The 20,306-nt window shown below is 39.2% G+C and overlaps 1 protein-coding gene across 17 annotated transcripts in view; it reads left to right on the top strand.

The window, feature by feature from the left end:
* The window catches only part of LOC139751634 (band 7 protein AGAP004871-like), a 948,509-nt gene that overhangs the window by 848,559 nt on the left and 79,644 nt on the right, over positions 1-20,306 (top strand). For 7 of the 17 annotated variants that reach the window (XR_011713398.1, XR_011713399.1, XM_071667258.1 and 4 more), the window contains exon 5: positions 17,908-18,005. The exons of 7 other annotated variants lie outside the window; for them this stretch is intronic. Coding sequence is in view for 8 of the 10 variants with exons in the window: in XM_071667258.1 (XP_071523359.1) it covers positions 17,908-18,005 (98 nt within the window). In the remaining 2 variants the exon portion in view is untranslated. Of the gene's footprint in view, positions 1-7,000; positions 7,099-17,907; positions 18,006-20,306 lie in introns of all 17 variants that reach the window. 3 more of the 17 variants (XM_071667262.1, XM_071667269.1, XM_071667267.1) reach the window with 1 other exon arrangement.

The raw sequence follows: 20,306 nt of genomic DNA, 5'->3' as shown, positions 1-20,306 counted from the left end.
AACTCTATCCATAGCCCACGCCTCGCAACCATACAACATTGTTGGAACCACTATTCCTTCAAACATACCCATTTTTGCTTTCCGAGATAATGTTCTCGACTTCCACACATTTTTCAAGGCTCCCAAAATTTTCGCCCCCTCCCCCACCCTATGATCCACTTCCGCTTCCATGGTTCCATCCGCTGACAGATCCACTCCCAGATATCTAAAACACTTCACTTCCTCCAGTTTTTCTCCATTCAAACTTACCTCCCAATTGACTTGACCATCAACCCTACTGTACCTAATAACCTTGCTCTTATTCACATTTACTCTTAACTTTCTTCTTCCACACACTTTACCAAACTCAGTCACCAGCTTCTGCAGTTTCTCACATGAATCAGCCACCAGCGCTGTATCATCAGCGAACAACAACTGACTCACTTCCCAGGCTCTCTCATCCCCAACAGACTTCATACTTGCCCCTCTTTCCAGGACTCTTGCATTCACCTCCCTAACAACCCCATCCATAAACAAATTAAACAACCATGGAGACATCACACACCCCTGCCGCAAACCTACATTCACTGAGAACCAATCACTTTCCTCTCTTCCTACACGTACACATGCCTTACATCCTCGATAAAAACTTTTCACTGCTTCTAACAACTTGCCTCCCACACCATATATTCTTAATACCTTCCACAGAGCATCTCTATCAACTCTATCATATGCCTTCTCCAGATCCATAAATGCTACATACAAATCCATTTGCTTTTCTAAGTATTTCTCACATACATTCTTCAAAGCAAACACCTGATCCACACATCCTCTACCACTTCTGAAACCGCACTGCTCTTCCCCAATCTGATGCTCTGTACATGCCTTCACCCTCTCAATCAATACCCTCCCATATAATTTACCAGGAATACTCAACAAACTTATACCTCTGTAATTTGAGCACTCACTCTTATCCCCTTTGCCTTTGTACAATTGCACTATGCACGCATTCCGCCAATCCTCAGGCACCTCACCATGAGTCATACATACATTAAATAACCTTACCAACCAGTCAACAATACAGTCACCCCCTTTTTTAATAAATTCCACTGCAATACCATCCAAACCTGCTGCCTTGCCGGCTTTCATCTTCCGCAAAGCTTTTACTACCTCTTCTCTGTTTACCAAATCATTTTCCCTAACCCTCTCACTTTGCACACCACCTCGACCAAAACACCCTATATCTGCCACTCTGTCATCAGACACATTCAACAAACCTTCAAAATACTCATTCCATCTCCTTCTCACATCACCACTACTTGTTATCACCTCCCCATTTACGCCCTTCGCTGAAGTTCCCATTTGCTCCCTTGTCCTACGCACCCTATTTACCTCCTTCCAGAACATCTTCTTATTCTCCCTAAAATTTACTGATAGTCTCTCACCCCAACTCTCATTTGCCCTTTTTCTCACCTCTTGCACCTTTCTCTTGACCTCCTGTCTCTTTCTTTTATACTTCTCCCACTCAATTGCATTTTTTCCCTGCAAAAATCGTCCAAATGCCTCTCTCTTCTCTTTCACTAATACTCTTACTTCTTCATCCCACCACTCACTACCCTTTCTAAACAGCCCACCTCCCACTCTTCTCATGCCACAAGCATCCCTTGCGCAATCCATCACTGATTCCCTAAATACATCCCATTCCTCCCCCACTCCCCTTACTTCCATTGTTCTCACCTTTTTCCATTCTGTACACAGTCTCTCCTGGTACTTCCCCACACAGGTCTCCTTCCCAAGCTCACTTATTCTCACCACCTTCTTCACCCCAACATTCACTCCTCTTTTCTGAAAACCCATACTAATCTTCACCTTAGCCTCCACAAGATAATGATCAGACAACCCTCCAGTTGCACCTCTCAGCACATTAACATCCAAAAGTCTCTCTTTCGCACGCCTGTCAATTAACACGTAATCCAATAACGCTCTCTGGCCATCTCTCCTACTTACATAAGTATACTTATGTATATCTCGCTTTTTAAACCAGGTATTCCCAATCATCAGTCCTTTTTCAGCACATAAATCTACAAGCTCTTCACCATTTCCATTTACAACACTGAACACCCCATGCATACCAATTATTCCCTCAACTGCCACATTACTCACCTTTGCATTCAAATCACCCATCACTATAACCCGGTCTCGTGCATCAAAACCGCTAACACACTCATTCAGCTGCTCCCAAAACACTTGCCTCTCATGATCTTTCTTCTCATGCCCAGGTGCATATGCACCAATAATCACCCACCTCTCTCCATCAACTTTCAATTTTACCCATATTAATCGAGAATTTACTTTCTTACATTCTATCACATACTCCCACAACTCCTGTTTAAGGAGTATTGCTACTCCTTCCCTTGCTCTTGTCCTCTCACTAACCCCTGACTTCACTCCCCAGACATTTCCAAACCACTCTTCCCCTTTACCCTTGAGCTTCGTTTCACTCAGAGCCAAAACATCCAGGTTCCTTTCCTCAAACATACTACCTATCTCTCCTTTTTTCACATCTTGGTTACATCCACACACATTTAGGCACCCCACTCTGAGCCTTCGAGGAGGATGATCACTCCCCGCGTGACTCCTTCTTCTGTTTCCCATTTTAGAAAGTTAATACAAGGAGGGGAGGATTTCCGGCCCCCCGCTCCCGTCCCCTCTAATATATATATATATATATATATATATATATATATATATATATATATATATATTCTTTCTTTCATACTATTCGCCATTTCCTGCATTAGCAAGGTAGCGTTAGGAACAGAGGACTGGGCCTTTGAGGGAATATCCTCACCTGGCCCCCTTCTCTGTTCCTTCTTTTGGAAAATTAAAAAAAAAAACGAGAGGGGAAGATTTCCAGCCACCCGCTCCCTCCCCTTTTAGTCGCCTTCTACAACATGCAAGGAATACATGGGAAGTATTCTTTCTCCCCTATCCCTAGTGATGATATATATATATATATATATATATATATATATATATATATATCTTTTCTCTTCTTTCATACTATTCGCCATTTCCCGCGTTAGCGAGGTAGCGTTAAGAGCAGAGGATTTGGGCCTTTGAGAGAATATCATCACCTGGCCCCCTTCTCTGTTCCTTCTTATGGAAAATTTAAAAAAAAAAAAAAAAACGAGAGGGGAGGATTTCCAGCCCCCGCTCCCTTCTCTTTTAGTCGCCTTCTACGACACGCAGGGAATACGTGGGAAGTATTCTTTCTCCCCTATCCCCAGGGATAATATATATATATATATATATATATATATATATATATATATATATATATATATATATATATATATATATATATATATATATATATGTATATATATATTGGAAAGGATCACAGTTCAGCGCGTGATCAAGTATATTCCTATTAGTGAACGGGAAAATGAAACACGGTAAGCCCTCAAGTGCACTTTCGTGTAATAATCACGTCATCAGGGGAGATACGAGAAAGAAATATAACAGTCAGTGCTGTTTTCTGTCTTGTAAAGAACCATGATCATATAAACAACTTCAGTAACTGCCACATTATCATCACATCAAACAATATCAAACGAAGAATAGTTGAACCTTGTTTTATAAGCGAGATATTAAATTTTCATTCATTTTGGCTGTACAATTTTTCCTCAGCATAAAACTTTATGACATGGTTAAGGAGCTGGGTAACCCTGGGCCACATACACAGTGAGAGGGTCCTACAATTATCAATAATACCTGAAAATGTTAAAAGACTCAACGGTTGGTGAACGTTAAAGGCCTTAATGACCTTGACAGTTGATAGGATCAAACCCAAACAACCAACCCAAACTTAACCAGTAAACACCAGCCAGACAACCAGGGAGACCCATCCTCCTGTACTTGGTCACGTTCTTAACCCCTCAGGTCGTCAGGCCACAGCAGGTTAGGTCACTTACCGTCACCCAGGCCATGTAACGGAGGTTATCATATTAGCTCTATGGTTCCTCCTTCATGGTTAGTACCAACTGAGAAGGGCTTATGATGGGCCGAAATCGTTCAGCATAATGATTTCAAGTCTCCAAATGGTATGGTTTTTATATTCGTATAATCATATATGAATGTATGGTTATTCATATACCCCCAGGACCATCTTTACATGGGGCTCCTGTATAGCTTCAAGTCTTCACTCCAGTAAGATTCAGGGAAATGATGGGTTGTTTTGGAGTTGGAAGTTGCTTGGATGTACTCCTATCCGTTCATGATGAGACAACCTCACTCAAGGTGAATCTTCACATACAAGGTATCAACAGGCAGATGGAGCGCACTGAAGCATCGCCTCATTATAAATATGTATATATATATATATATATATATATATATATATATATATATATATATATATATATATATATATATATATATGACTTACTTATGGTCAAGGAGAATTCGAGCCCCGTCCTAACACTCGGCTGACCGGTACTCAAATCCATTGGACCACGAGCGTACCGACCTGCCTAGCAATAATGTTTGAATCCTCCTCGACCACAGTATCATCTTTTCCACGTGCACAGTACGTTATATATATATATATATATATATATATATATATATATATATATATATATATATATATATATATATATATATATATATATATATATTCAAACCAAACTAGTCTTCTGTGTGGCAGGGTTTCATCCCTGGTGCTTGGCTAGCGGTGACCTGCCGTGTACAAGAGACCTGGTAACTGACCTGGTCTCGGGCGGAGGCGGTGCCCCACCATCAGTATCAGGGAGGACTTGTGTGGATATATAGACTTAATGAGCACATTCAGCGTAATCTGAAACGGTTTCTAAGGTTCTTTGACCATAACTTTTGATCTAGATTGAAAAACAAATTATAAGGAAATTCCAAAATTATTTAGAACCGTGTTAAGACTGTATAAGATCATTACTGTATAGCTGTGAAGAATCAGAACTCAGAATATAGGTAAATCAATTACTTCTCTTGTAATCTTGTATATCCGTGAACAATGAAATATTCTGAAAAATTACATAAAACGACAGAAAACTGATTTAATGAAATTAGATGTTTTTCAAATCTGATTTCTTTTTACGTCTAATAGATTTCGTTCCTGTTTAATGGGTACAAAAACGAGAAACCGACTCCTCTAACAATGCTGGAAACGACAGACCTGATAAACATTATGATACAAGAGCCAAGCGTTCCTGACCATGACGCACTCACGGGCCACCCAGGGTCGAGCGCTAGGTTCGAATGATGGTTACGGCAGTTGGTCCACAGTTAACCCAGCTGTTCATCCACCCCTAGGGATTCGTCGTTAAAATGGGTACCTGGCTCAGGCCAGGGTATATATAAGTACTGTACAGCATTAATGGGATGGCCTTGATCAGGGCCTCAGTTGTCCGTGCCGTCTCAGGTACAGCAAAAGATGATACTCGTAAAATAACATTTATTCTTAAATAAGAAAGACTAAACATTATTCCGTTTTCTCTGTAATTCAAGAATTTCTCTTCGGTATGAAACTGGGGATTTAAGTTGGCAATCTAACCTAAGTTAAGTTAGAGGGACATCCAGAGGATCTAAGTTTATTCGGACATTAACGGAAAATCTTAATTAGGCAATGGAGTCAACCGAAGACTTTGGATTTAAAAGGCAATTAAAAGGCTTGATATATGAACCTCGTACAATGTTAAGTAATCGATCATTGTTGGTTATAAACAATTCACCATCAGTCATATATTTTCCAGAGGTCACTCATTATATAGTTCAACGACTTATTGGAAATGCTTGAGGTTTCTGTAAACAGTCGATATTAATGTTTGCCAAGGGTCCCTATATCACAGTTAATCAAGCCACTGTGAATATGGATTTTCATATATAAACATGAAATTACGTTATTTAGTAAACTGCGTCAAATAGAATAAGATTTTGTTCGGAAAGTTTTAATCCAAGGATAAAGATTAGATCCTGATCGTGATTACAGTCATGACCTTGTGTTAACTCATGAACATAATGTCATCTTGAAGAGTTCCGAAATGTCTTTTTTATTTCTTTCCCACAACAAAATCCTGCTTATGGTGTACGGGGTTGAGGCCTCCACTATAGCGGGATCAAATGTTGTACTGATGATAATGTTGCCACGATCACACGTCCTGATTAGTCTCACGCTGATCCAGTCTAGGGAACACGCCCACCGCACGCTTGGTTTATATATCACCACTAAATTGTTTATTCCATTTATCTTATTTTTTATTTTACCCTTTGGTTCCAACACATGATGCACCACCGCACGATATTCATAGCTTGGGACACCGCTTCTTGTGATGCACCGTTTTATTCGCTTGAGAATATATAATATATTGTTATAAATAAGATAAACTTAGTTTGAGAATAATAACGACAATGAGGATATAAACCTGAAGTGCAGATATTCAGAGGAGAGTGTGTTTTGGTACCTTAGGAGACCCAAGCTTGTTAGTTACCAAGTTTTGGCTGCATGTCAATAATCATCATAGTCCTAACTAATTGTGAGAGAAAAGCAATAGGATTCAAAGCTTTCAGCCAACACCCGCGATTGTTCTAGAGGCTCATGTAGGTTCAGATCCTGTGAGTGTTCAGACTTTGACATATTATACCATAGTGTCAAATCTTGTATAGATCAGGATACACTTCTTGACGCATTCTCATTTTCTCAAGAGTCAGCTTCTCTCTTTTTATTTAGCAATTCGTCAGAACGATTATCATTAATGTAAATTTTCATGAAAAAATTAAGATGACATAATCAATGTGTTTCACACAAGTCACTTACTTAGGCTTCTAGCAGTCGCCTTCAGGACCTTCACAATCATTTAGTTTACCTGCACATGCTCCAATCCCTGTACAGTAGATCCCATAGATTAAATGTTCCCTTTAGCTTCGACAGATATTAGCATTTTGTATAGACTTGGTTTGTCCAATGACTATCGCTCACCCACAGATTCTAACCAGAGATTCTGTGACGATATCTGTGGAAGCAGTGGTTTACTATCGTGTGTCCGATCCGATAGCTGCTAAGAACAATGTGGAAGATTACAGGTACAAACCACCAACAGAACATAGCCAATACAATAGCCTGACACGATATATGAACAAATGTTGTCAGAACTAAGCTTTGTGGTAGCAATGAGCTTTCTCTTTCCTCCCTCTGATAGCCGTAGCCCTTGTTGGGGGGGAGAGGAAGAATAAGCTTTATTTCTACCACATCTAAGACTTAAATCCAACTGACGACTATTTGATATAACTAGTCTGAGACTACTGTTCGCTGAGATGCGTTCGGTTGCACGTAGAATACATGATCGGCTCATGAGAGCCGAGCAGAGTGTACCCCTGCCTGTGTTGGACTGCCCCTGCAGCTCATAACCCTGTGATGGACACCACACAAAATTTCCTTTTACCAGTTATTAACACCACCTGAGGTCATTTGGACCGCCACACAGATACTGCTGTCAGGGTGAACGTTTGCTTAAACATCTCAGACATTCATCTTGTCACCCATGTACGCCATGTAGATTCTGAATACACAAATGGTTACCTCAAGACCCTCCAACTATTCACTCACAGAGCCAAGCCTCTACCAGTATATCTCCGTGGCGCTCCGGAAGACTTGTATTTTACGGCCAATTAGAACGCATCTCTTAAAGGCCTCTGAGATTCAATTGGCCAATCGGGCTCTCCCTTCAGTAATATGAAATACTTTCAATGTTGACGTGAATAACGCTTCTTACACTAAATTTGTGTTTTCTTTTGTGGATCTTGATGTTTAAATGTCAAATAAAATTGATGTTCCAAATTATTAAAAGTCAGAATGCCTAAATGTTGACCTGTATTTCACAATGGGGGCTTCAGGTTACATCAGCACTAAATTTAGCTAACCTTTTCACATTACACTGTGACACTAACATCAAATAAGATACCAACATATTTATTTTGCGGCTACCAGTTTTTTCCGTACAATAATCAGTAGGAATCTCAGAGAGGGGCGAGAAACAGGGACAAGTGTAAACAAACTGTGGCCTTATGCATGAGGCCACAAGGCTGTTGGCGGAACAGCTCGTTACCACTGGCCATTAAAAGCCGAGAGAAACCAAGAGGACACAGTTGAGATAAGCCTTTTGGTCTCATATATATATATATATATATATATATATATATATATATATATATATATATATATATATATATATATATGTATATATATATATATATATATATATATATATATATATATATATATATATATATATATATATATATATATATATATATATATATATATTGAGGTGATATTTGCTTACTCTGTTATCCCATGGTTTCTTAGCCCCTGGTCTAATGCACTTATTCTGTTATTATGTAAAGCATCCAATTTTGAAAGCTTTGAACCCTCGTTTTTTTGTTTTTTCTTTTGTTTCGTGAACACTAATTGGGATGGCCCGCTGACTCCACTTGGGTCTCTTGTGCCGAAAGTAGTCGTTAGAATAGTTGTCTATGTAGTGTAAATGGATGTCCTAGCACTAGCCTAACCGTCCAAGAATGAGAAACATGTTGAGACTATTTGAGGAACGCGTGTCTTTCCCATGGCATGACAGACCTTATGCTATTACACGAGCTGGCTATGATACAAGTTTACATTGCTCAAGTTTCTAAGCATGTCCAAGAAGTCAGAGGTAGAGAGACCATTTGTCCCAGTACGCTCGGCCAGTCTGGTGGAAGCAGTTTCACTTTACAAGAACGACATAGAGCAAAACAAATGAGAATGCCATGCTAAAACTACTAGGTCAAATTTTTCAAAGTTTACTTCAATTATCGCGACTTTTTTGTTTTGGATGCATGACTTTTTCTATTTCTTTTTCTTTCCTTTTTTTTTTAGTTTCAGGACACCACTGCACTGCCAGCATGCAAATATAGTTATGAATAATTAATCCTTTTATTTAAGCACTCACACCCTATAAAGGTTATTATAAAGAATATCCCCAATACCGTCTGTAGCACAAAACATGAAATCAGAGAAGCTGATTATTAGTTATGATTTAAAGACAAGTTCCTAAATTCTGTGTGCAGACAAAAGATCTCTGATTCCCACACTGAAATGGTTTGTAGTTAAAGTGATAAATCCATTGGTCGATGTTTTCTGCTACGGAAGTAAACTGCCTGTAATAGTATTAAGATCACCCCCCAACACAATTAAAAAAGATATCTCTAAATTGATCTGTGTAAATATAACAGCAAGCAACCCTCCTGGGTAAGGCGTGGGGTAGCTAGCAGGAGACCAGCAGATCTGTCTCCCTACCAGGTCATCCTCCTCTTGCTCCTTCTGGTGTTCTGGTCCTAAACCTCAATTCTATACTCCTCCAGCATTACTCATGCAACTTCTCAGAGTTCCTCTGTTCATATATATATATATATATATATATATATATATATATATATATATATATATATATATATATATATATATATATATATATATATATATACATATATATATATATATATATATATATATATATATATATATATATATATATATATATATCTTTATTGTGTCTAATAGCAGGAATATCTGTGAACATAGTCTTTCCTTTTCTACGAACTGTTTGCAAATGAACCGGTGTTTTGCAGAGGCCCTGAATTGTGGGAACAGAGCTCATGTTTACTGTACTATGTGCACATTATAACGCCTTTCATACTGAGAGATGAGTCTACCAGCATCATAGACGACTGTACACAGACACAACAGGTGTTCCTTCCTTCCCTCAACACAGTGTGACAGTAAAGTTTGTTGACACTGTAGTTGCAAACATCTTTTTCACACCCCTGTAAAAGTGAGCTCGTTTAATTTCCCACCTGAATTTTTAATCTCAGGTAGAATATTGAAAGGCCAGTCTTAGAGTTAACATTTCCGAGGGCTCATTTTCTCTGAAAAAACCTTGCGACTTAGGCCGACGAAGGGAACTAAAACTCTTCCTATAACCAGAACACACCAGAATTACCCTCCCACCAATCATCAGGTACGTGGTAAGAGCACCTCTGATCACCTACTATCTCTCCACGTCTCTGCCAGTAAACCAATCAGGCTTCCGCTTCTCTGTTGGTTCACCCCCCACCCCCCATCCCTGTAACAACCAGTTAACACTGACATCATCTGGTGCCACAATATATCGCTCTCAGGCTATCAAAAGTCTTAGGCTTTTATGATAAAAACAAGAGACAAAGGATTGGTACTCTCAACTACGCTACAAAGTCATGCTGCCATATATATATTTTTTTTTCTATTATTAATCAGTGGTTTAGCTTTTCTGGCCGAAGAGCATTTTTATGTTTTTTCTGTCTTCCAGTTTTTGGCTTTTTTCTCGCTGTTTCTTACGCCCCTCCTCCTCCTTCTCCTCCTCCTCCCTTGGCCATTAGTAGGCTTTTGTGCTGAATGATAATCTATGACGACCTAGTTTTAACCTAGTGTGTAGAGCCATGAGACGATCCCCTGACTTAATTTTTGAAGGGATCTGTCGAGTTGTTTGTCTGTTTGTTCAAGACGCTTGGAGCATAGTGCTTCTGTATATGACTACCCTGTTCTCATCAACTGAATTTACTTTTCAGCCTATTTGCTTAAATCTTAGACGAATGCTGTAGCAGTGCTTTTGTATGTTTAGCGAGCTGTCTCGTAGTTTTGTAGATTTAGAAATCTATTGATATCATGTGATGTTGTTGGATGAATATGCGAGAATGAGTGGGTAGTTGGTATTTGTTGATGTGTGGTTCAAATAGTCCGATGTGGGTTTGTTTATGTATATTATATACATAGCCAGGTGGGATGGTTCAGTGTGTCAGCTCTGCTACACACACCACTAGGTACTGTACAGAGAGGGACTCTCGCTCTCTCTGTGCTACAACACCAGGTAATCCATAACCCTTAACCTAGACACTATTTCAGATCTACTGTGTGACTTTTCATAAAATAAGAACAAAAATGATACATTTCTCATTCTTCGTCGAGAAAGCACAGGTGATGATGTGATAAAGGATTTTTTCCCTTATCAAAGCGAAGCAGAACATTTATATAGACACACGTGAAACTGCTATTTATCTTTGTTTTTTTTTTAACTTTCTCAACGGCACTGCATTCATGAAGAATTGCTGTAGCTACCCTTCGCTCACACACGTTTGCCTTAAGGACACTTTCTTAGACCCCGCACCGCAGGCATCTCCAGGCTTCACAGGTCTTCTGCAAGTGAACACCAATTCGCTTTCGCACTTATCCCAGGGAAGAACTGCAAAGACTTGAGACGTTTCATCTCCGGTGTTAAGTTTTATTTCCCTATGTACTAAGAACATCAACTCTAACCTCTGCTTTATGAATGTATTATGGGACGAGAGTTCTCTCTAATACGACATCATTTTAAGATTAGTAACATAACAGATTACAGATTTATCATACTATTATTGAAAAGACTATTGTCGAAAAAAAGAATTATTTTTATAAAGGTCTTTTATTGGTCCTGTGAAAAAAGAATTCATTGATTTCTTAAAGTACAAGACCTTTCCATCCGCAGCCATCTATACGCCAGATTTATGTAGTCGTTAAGGTTTCCTTGCTCCTCCCGGCATCATTATATTTTCCCCCGAATGACCTTGCGATACCAGGTCCTCCTTCCGCACGAGTTCACACCTCCTCCCGCATCACCCGCCACCTAGTTAAGGTTTGTTGAGACCTTTGACGATACGAGGTCTTCTTCCCCGCACGAATTCGCACCTTCTCCTCCCCATCACCCGCCATTTAAGGTCACCTGTGGCCTTCCGACAGAGGGTCTTCCCGCACGAGTTCGCACTACCTCCTCCCATCACTCGCCACCTTGTTAAGGTCGCTTGTGACCTTCCGAGGCAAGGTCATCCCGCACGAGTTCGCACCTCTTCCCATCACCTGCTGCCACTTGCTAAGGTCCTGTCCTCGTCCAGTCTTCCTCCTTACCCAAAACATTTTGTTCCAACTCTCAACTAGTCCACCCTAACGTCTATTTCCATACGCCTATAACCAATGTGTATCAAATCCTTCTCTCTATTATTGATCCAAGCCTTTTTACTAACGTAAGTACCCATACCAATCTTTTCCGTGTATACCATTTCCTTCATGCATTCAGTTCTTCTTCAGATACATCCATATAGCACTCTTTCTGCTAATGTAAATTCTCCAAGAATCCAAAGTATTCTTTTAGACAATTCAGAACTATTGTCTCTAGTGACCAAACCATCTTTTTTTTTTCTTTGTGTCTCCAAACTATTATAGGCAATATCTAAACCAGTCACTCCAAATAATCAAAATATTTCTTTCTGTATCTTAACCCTTCCGTTCCTCAATGTTTATAACCTGTGTTTCGCATGTATCCAAAAGTTGTATGTGCAAGTTTGCAGGGCCTTCTTTCCTGGCCCATATCAGTCACACGAGTCTACCTCCGGCATCCTTCTGCTTTCGTGGCCATTACTTTTTCTCCCTTACCGCTCAAGGGCCAATGCCCTTTACCTTGACACATGTCTTTTTGGATCAACCTCCACTTTCGTTGCTTGTACACAGATGTTTCATTTCAGCTGCTCAGTGTCCTTGCTTACCATCTGAGTTGTCTATGACATTCCTCTCATAATACCTTCAGTTTGCCATATAGAACCTTGAGCTTTAATATGAATTTACTTTGTTTGATATGATGCATCTTGCTACAGATATGTCGCCTCTACACTATACCTCTACAACCACAGCAACATCAGAACTGAAGTTATCATGAATCTGGATTATTTCTCTTATGTAGGTGGCCACAGGTCATAACTGAGGGACGACAGGAGCCATTCACCTTGCACAACATGTCTGTGTCTCTCTTTAATAATGTAAGAGTTTTCAGGCGATGATCCAGTGAGTACCATATGTGTCTCAGTGTGTGGGTTACTGCCCTGTGCGGTAGTGCCACGCCTCGGCCCAACTTGGTAAGTTGCCCTCGCTGAGGATCATATGAGCCGGCAGAGCTGGGGGGTTCAGCAGGTCGCAGCGACGCCTGAAGGAGGGAGTCAGGCAGACGAAGGCCACCGCGCCCTCCTCCCCTGCTGATGCTGCTCCTCCTCCTCCTGTTGCTGCTTCGTAGTGAAGTGTGGTGCTCATGCAGCCTCGAATAACACTGCCTGTCTGCCCTTTCGTCTCGGTGCAGGACTATCGACTGGAATTATAAAAACTGTATTCAGTTCATACTTACACTCTGTATGTTTGACATTTGGTACGAGTTCTATTTTTGATAACCATGAGCTGTTGCTAATCATTAGATCCACCAACGTAGAAACATACATAGATTCATTTTTACACGAAAGTTATTAGCATGAATAATCAATATTACGAAGAGTTGTTATCAAAAATTTTCGTTAATCTTCGCTGAACGTATCTATGATGAGAAAGAAGTCATTGTATCCCCGCTTGCTCTTATCCGAGGCTCAGGAGCGCCACATTATACTAGACCACAACATCTTGCACGTGAACAACCTTGACACACAAACTACCAGTCATCATCTTTGTTATGTATGTTTAACCAGCCTTATGACTTTCTCATTCCAAGATAATATATGTCATGGTCGTTCGTTGGTTATCTATGCTAGGTAATACCTTCTCTATTGTCGAGAAAAGAAACGAACGCATTATCTCAGTTTTGGGGCATTAAAGTCTCTTTCTTAACAATTCCATAAAAGAATTCTAAAATATCAATGTATATTTTTCTTAGGTCACTATAAGTCCGTGAAAACTGCTCTTATTCAAATGAAGTTTCAATCATAATGTATTGATATATCTATGTTGAAAATAGACACTGCGATCTTTGCGCCTGCGTGTTTCAAAATTGAGCAAATGCGTTGTTTTCTGCCATTTATCCTGCATATGGAATGTTATCGTGACTTAATGGCAGTGTATTATGCTAAATGAATTATTTTCTTTAACTTATTCATACGTGAATCTAATAACAACTTAACATGCTTTTTTCAGATTAATGAACACTTGCTTATGCCAGATATTCCCCTCCCTCCCCACCCCTAGTGCCTCTAACAGTCTCAGACCCCTACAGAACTATACTTTCTGTCATAAACTATATATTTATCGACCACACCACAAACATCACTAGGAGATGCAGCGTCACAACAAGCCGACACCACGTCAGGTGCTGCCACCAAACATTATCAGGTCAAAAGCAATAAATGCCCAAGAAGACAAGGTTGTCAAACATTGGATGTATTACCACTTCAGTTGTAAATTATGGTCCATATGACGAATCACCGTGACACCAAGTTATCCTACAGATATCCGACAACTGACGTATTAGGATTGTAACAACTTAGTGCTCATCTGACGACTTCACACTGGAATACTATATCATATCATAAGTGACAGATTATCAGTGCATAAAAAGGTCATCCTACCTATGACGTATGAATACAAGAATACTAAATCATCCTATGTGTGACTTACTGTCAAAGAAACACAAGACGATCGTGCATGTGACGTATCATCACATGTGGCATATCATAACTGAAATACTGAATGATCTCACATCTGACGTAACAGAGAAGCACTAAATCATCCTACATCTGACGTGTTGGTACAGAACACTGTAATATAGTACTTCAGACATTCAGGATACAAATACTAGATTATCATAAGTCTCACTTATTGAGAAAAAAAATCCGAATTACTATACATTTTTTGTACGTGAATACAGTTATCATATATGTCAGTTCATATTGCAGAATTCTTACATTATCCTGCATGTTACGTACTACACCATTCAGTTGATTGATAAAAACAGTGTATATGATGCCATTCAAACGATGCAGTAGACATGCACCAACAGTGCTCAACGAATAACGTAAATTTTCCCTAGTCCCTCTCAGCTTTCTGAGCCTGTAATATTTATCATTCCTGAGAATTCCCTTCTACACTGGGCCCACTGGAAGATGTAATGACCCACTGGTATTCATCCAGCCAAAATTTTACAACCACAAGATTTTATATTTCACGACTGGCTAGTTGCAATGTCGACTGCTGTCTTTTAATCTCATAGACAATTTCTTTATATTGCGCTACCTCGCTAACGCGGGAGACAGCGAAAAAGCAAAATAGAATAATATATATATATATATATATATATATATATATATATATATATATATATATATATATATGTGTGTGTGTGTGTGTGTGTGATGATAGTATGAAGGTGAAATCGCACTTCAGTGGTTCATACAATTTTATTTAATATGTAATTTTTCTATACATGTGGCCCGACATGTTTCGTGGAGACAACTCACCACATCAGATGCCAGTACTCAACAAAGTTATTCTAATCCCAACATCACACTTGCGCCCCACCGTCCAGCACCAGTCTGTACAGACCAACCACTGTCCGCTTTGTACGGCAGTAACCGGTGTGAGGGAGAGTGATTAAGGAGGGGGGGGGGGGGTCACGTGACACGGGTTGATCTGGGTAGCTGGGTGTGTCTTGAACAACTTTTTTTGTTTTCGTGTTTTGTCAGTTCTCTTATAATGTTTTGGTTAACGCTAGGATGGTAATTAGAATTGCCTGGGAGACAAATTAAAGTTCTTAGTATTAGCAATTAAGACATTCAATGACGTTGCATGTGGCATAATCACCAGAAGGGGTATAGAAATAGGGGATTTTCAAGATCTATGGGTTGATCATTTTCATAACAATGTTTAGTTATCACATTTTTGTGGTCATCCCTCCGTTCTGCATGACGGTGCCAATAGTTTTTCCTGTCAGGCCTATATGAATATCTTTATATAAGTATCTTTACATAAAAATTTTCATTGACTTAGTTGAGCTTTGGTATTCATGAATAATGGTTTCCAGGATGATGAAGGTAATTCTTATAGACAGAAGTTTGGTCTTCCATGGGAACCCCTCTTGGTACGATTCTTATTAACTATCTATGAAATATTTTGAGACGAAATTTTAACTTCAATCAATAATAATTCGAAAGTCTGGTTTAGATACGTGGATGATGTGTGGTCCTTGTGGCCATCCTCCTAAGATTGTGACGTTTTCTTTAATGAATTAAATAACATCCACCCCACTATCAGATTCAAGATGAAATGGGAAAAAGAAGGCAAACTGCCCCTTTCTGGATGTGTTGATAAATAGAGAATCTGATCATTTGTCCTTTAAAATCTACAAGACGCCTACCAACTCTGAGAGATATAGTCATTATATAAGACGTATCTTTAGGCAGTTATATTATCCCAATTGGTTTATGGACAAAGCTTACCGGAAAGCTAGAAATACATTCTATGCTTCTTGTAACAAAAATATGACAAATAAGGATAAGTCTAAATGTTTAGTGTTGCCCTATTCTCCCAACATATCTAATCTAAGACATGTCCTAAAAAACAGTGCTTGTAATGTTGTTTTCCAGTACAATAACACCATCAGTAAGACCTTAATGAACAGTAGGCCAAATCATACAACAATTAGGAGTATTTACGTCGTCAAATGCAAGCCATTTAAAGATATTCATATAGGCCAGACAGGTAAGACTGTAACTGAGAGGTGTTCTTGGCACCGTCATGCAGTACGGAGGGATGACCACAAAAATGTGATAACTAAACATTGTCATGAAAATGATCAACCCATAGATCTTGAAAATCCCCTATTTCTATACCCCTCTGCTGATTATGCCACATGCAACGTCATTGAATTTATCTTAATTCCTAATACTAAGAACTTTAATTTGTCCCCCAGGCAATTCTAAGGACCATCCTAGCATTAACCAAATCATTATGAGAGAATTGACAAAACAAGAAAACATGAAAAAAAAAAAAATGTTCATGACACACCCAGCTACCCAGGTCAACCCACGCAATGTAACCCCTTCTAATCACTCTCCCTCACAACGGTTACTGCCGGACAAAGCGGATAGTGAGTGGTTGGTCTGTACGAACTGGTGCTGGACGGCGGGGCGCAAGTGTGATGTTGGGATTTAGATAACTTTGTTAAGTACTGGCACCTGATGAGGTGGGTTGTCTCCACGAAACATGTTGTGTCGTATGTACAGAAAAAATGCCATGTTAAAGAATTTTGTATGAACTACTGAAGTGCAGTTTCACCATATATATATATATATATATATATATATATATATATATATATATATATATATATATATATATATATATATATATAGTATTCCTGATTTCCATGACACTATCCCACAAAATGAGTTTGACGTCCATTGGGTTACTGATTAACTGACTTTTCAACTCACATTCGACAGACCAGATCGAAAACCTTTAGTAACAAACACATCTCATTCTATATAACTGCTGTATAGCTGCCTGACTAACATATCTTTTCCTCCCAGATATTAGATCAACCACTGCATCTGTGTACGTATTCTAACCCTGGAACACTCACTGTACAACACCCACTCGATAAATCCCATGTTAGATGAACGCATTCCCGTTTTTAGCTTAGATTCCGTATTTTTCTATCCACCTGTATTAAGTAGACCCCTTGAACTCTAAAGACAGATGACCGTTGGAGTTCTTTCCATGCACCCCTTCCTAAAAGTCCTTATAAAACCCTTCCCAAAAGACACTTAATATACCTCCATCACTGTTTAACGTCCCTGTTTAAATTCAGCCTTACACGACCAATAGATCCCCACCACACAGCTATATAAAACCCCCCATGCTAAAGCTAAAAGCCCTTCTACCTATGAGATCCCCTTTACCTGAACACGATAACATTAACCTCCCCGGTTAGAGCAGCCCTTGGCTAACCTAATGGTGTGTTCAGCCCTTCATCTGGCACACAGGTGCTCTCGCGGGACTCGGTGACTGTGGCTGTGGACGCTGTCGTGTATTACAAGATATATCGGCCCATACAGAGTGTTACCTCAGTCTCTGATTATAGGTGACTGGCGTTGTTCCACACCCCACACACCTACACACAACACTCGAACACACATCACGGTCGTTTTTTGATTATCATTATTGTTATTATTGCAATGGTTCACCACCGTCACCGTGAGTACTGCTTTGCCTCACCATACCTTAGGAATCGGATTTGTGGATGAGAGTCATTTTACAGTTGGTGTTTCATGTATCGTGTGGTAATGTTCCAGTCACTAGGCATAGACAAGACGATTCCTAAGGTTCACTTTTTTTGGTATCAGTGTCACACCGCTGTGTAACAACTGCAGTTCGTAATACTCAACACTGTAGCACAGTGTGAATGTATTGATATAAATATATCTTGTAATATATTTGAGATCTTACAGACAGCACTGAAAATAATAAAAACACTATTTTCATTTGTATTAAGAGTTTCACCGTATTGATAAAGAGTGATTTAAGCTGTTTGTGAAAATAAAATATTTGCACTGTTTAACATCATTACATAAATTTATACCATCATCACTACAGCTCTTCATAACTAACGTCGGTTTCATTACCAATGAACTTGAACGCACATTAGTCTTGTACGATCAGATCAGCTCTGTTCACATTCTATTCTGCTCATATTCTTCATAATCCTGTATTGACAGGAACAATGTATAGGAAAGTTGTGCAAGATGCACTAACTGTCGCCAGGGGCTGTGAAGTGTTCCTGCTGGGCTTGAGCCCCTATGGCACGTCGGCTGGGGTACTCAGGTCAATTTCAACATGAAAACAGAAGGCAAACCTTCAGTAAATGACAGTCCCATGCTAAGATGAACACGACACGTCAACGGTCGGACTTTTCCTATACCCTGCTCACTCAGATCTGATAACTGGGTTGACACAAAGCTTAGCTGCTACTGGTGGACACAAACAAGTGAAGGGTGTGCGTGCAGTACGGAGTCACTTCGGTTACCAGACAACAATGGTCGCCGCGAGAACATCTCCGGCCAGAGGATGGCGACCCGTCACCTGTCAGGCTGCTGTAATAACCTGGCCTACATTTTATTGTCATTTATTGTTTTACTTATAGTTAAACAGATCAAGGAACTGTATTAATGAGGATATATCTAAAATAGTTCTAGATGTTTCATAAGATGTAATTACTGCTAGTTAAGACTTGATCTGACACTTCTCTGGCTCACCCGTCTGCTCTGTAAACCTTACCTATTCACGACACCTGTCTAGTCTTTTTCATCATACTTTAATGTAAGGTTTTCATAATATCATCACATTACAGGAAGAAGGTGTGAAATATACAACCACAAACCTTTAAATAATGTGGAGTAAGTTGCTATGTCGAGACTGGCACGCGCCGCTCTAGTTTCCCGCTATTTCTTCATTTTCAAATATTTCCTCAGCCAGAGATAAAACGAAATAAGAGGTGGTATAACATTTCAGGAATAGTATTTGAAGGATCATGTGTGGTGACCAATGCAAAACGCATCGCAGGGAATAAATATGAAAATATTAAACTGGCGATGTGAAAGCGCATGTGCTGAGCCAGATGTAAGCCCTTGAACTTCTAACGTCGAACTTGCCTATAATTTTCTTTAAGTGATATAAAATATAGCCAGACACAAATGATTTCCAAAAAATTACGCAAACTGGCAATTAATAATCATCTCCAGAATGATGAAAACTGGGACTAACCAATATTTATAGTCCAAGTCCACACAGATGGCACCATTGCCTTATATGAGACAAAACACGTAACCTTGTTGATTGAAAATACCTACATGCCGCATTTACCTCACACGTGACTCATCATATGAAACTTTATAATCAGCTTTAATTTTCTTCGATAACGGTAAACTTTTTATGCTAATTTTTAACTCTTTAGTTTCGGAAATTATTCCAAATTTAAACTGGTAGCTCATATTGAAAGCAATTTACAATTATAATTATATATGTGTTAAAATAAGAAGTGCTATAGATTTACCACGCTCCTGAGTGTTTCATTAACCAATCAGCACTCTTAATTCAAACGTTTCTAGGCTCCAGCTCTCAGATCTGAATGAACAGGGTACAACGTCTGACATTCCACATTAGATATTATCACAGGAGTAGGAAATTGGAATCTATGGATAGTTTAATATTTTAGGAAGTTACGGAAGCATAAAGCAAAAGTTGTGGACACAACAGCTGTTAGAATCACAGTTTATACATTTGAGATATAAATGATTATCATCTCATCATAATAACTATGCACATACTGAAGAATCCTTTTAATTTCATACCTCACAGCTTCCGATAAAATGTGATACAAACGAAA

Source organism: Panulirus ornatus, chromosome 11 (genome assembly GCF_036320965.1).
Source record: "Panulirus ornatus isolate Po-2019 chromosome 11, ASM3632096v1, whole genome shotgun sequence".
NCBI lineage: Eukaryota > Metazoa > Arthropoda > Malacostraca > Decapoda > Palinuridae > Panulirus > Panulirus ornatus.
The sequence above is the reverse complement of the archived record's forward strand: the minus strand, read 5'-3'. Positions and strand labels throughout refer to the sequence as shown.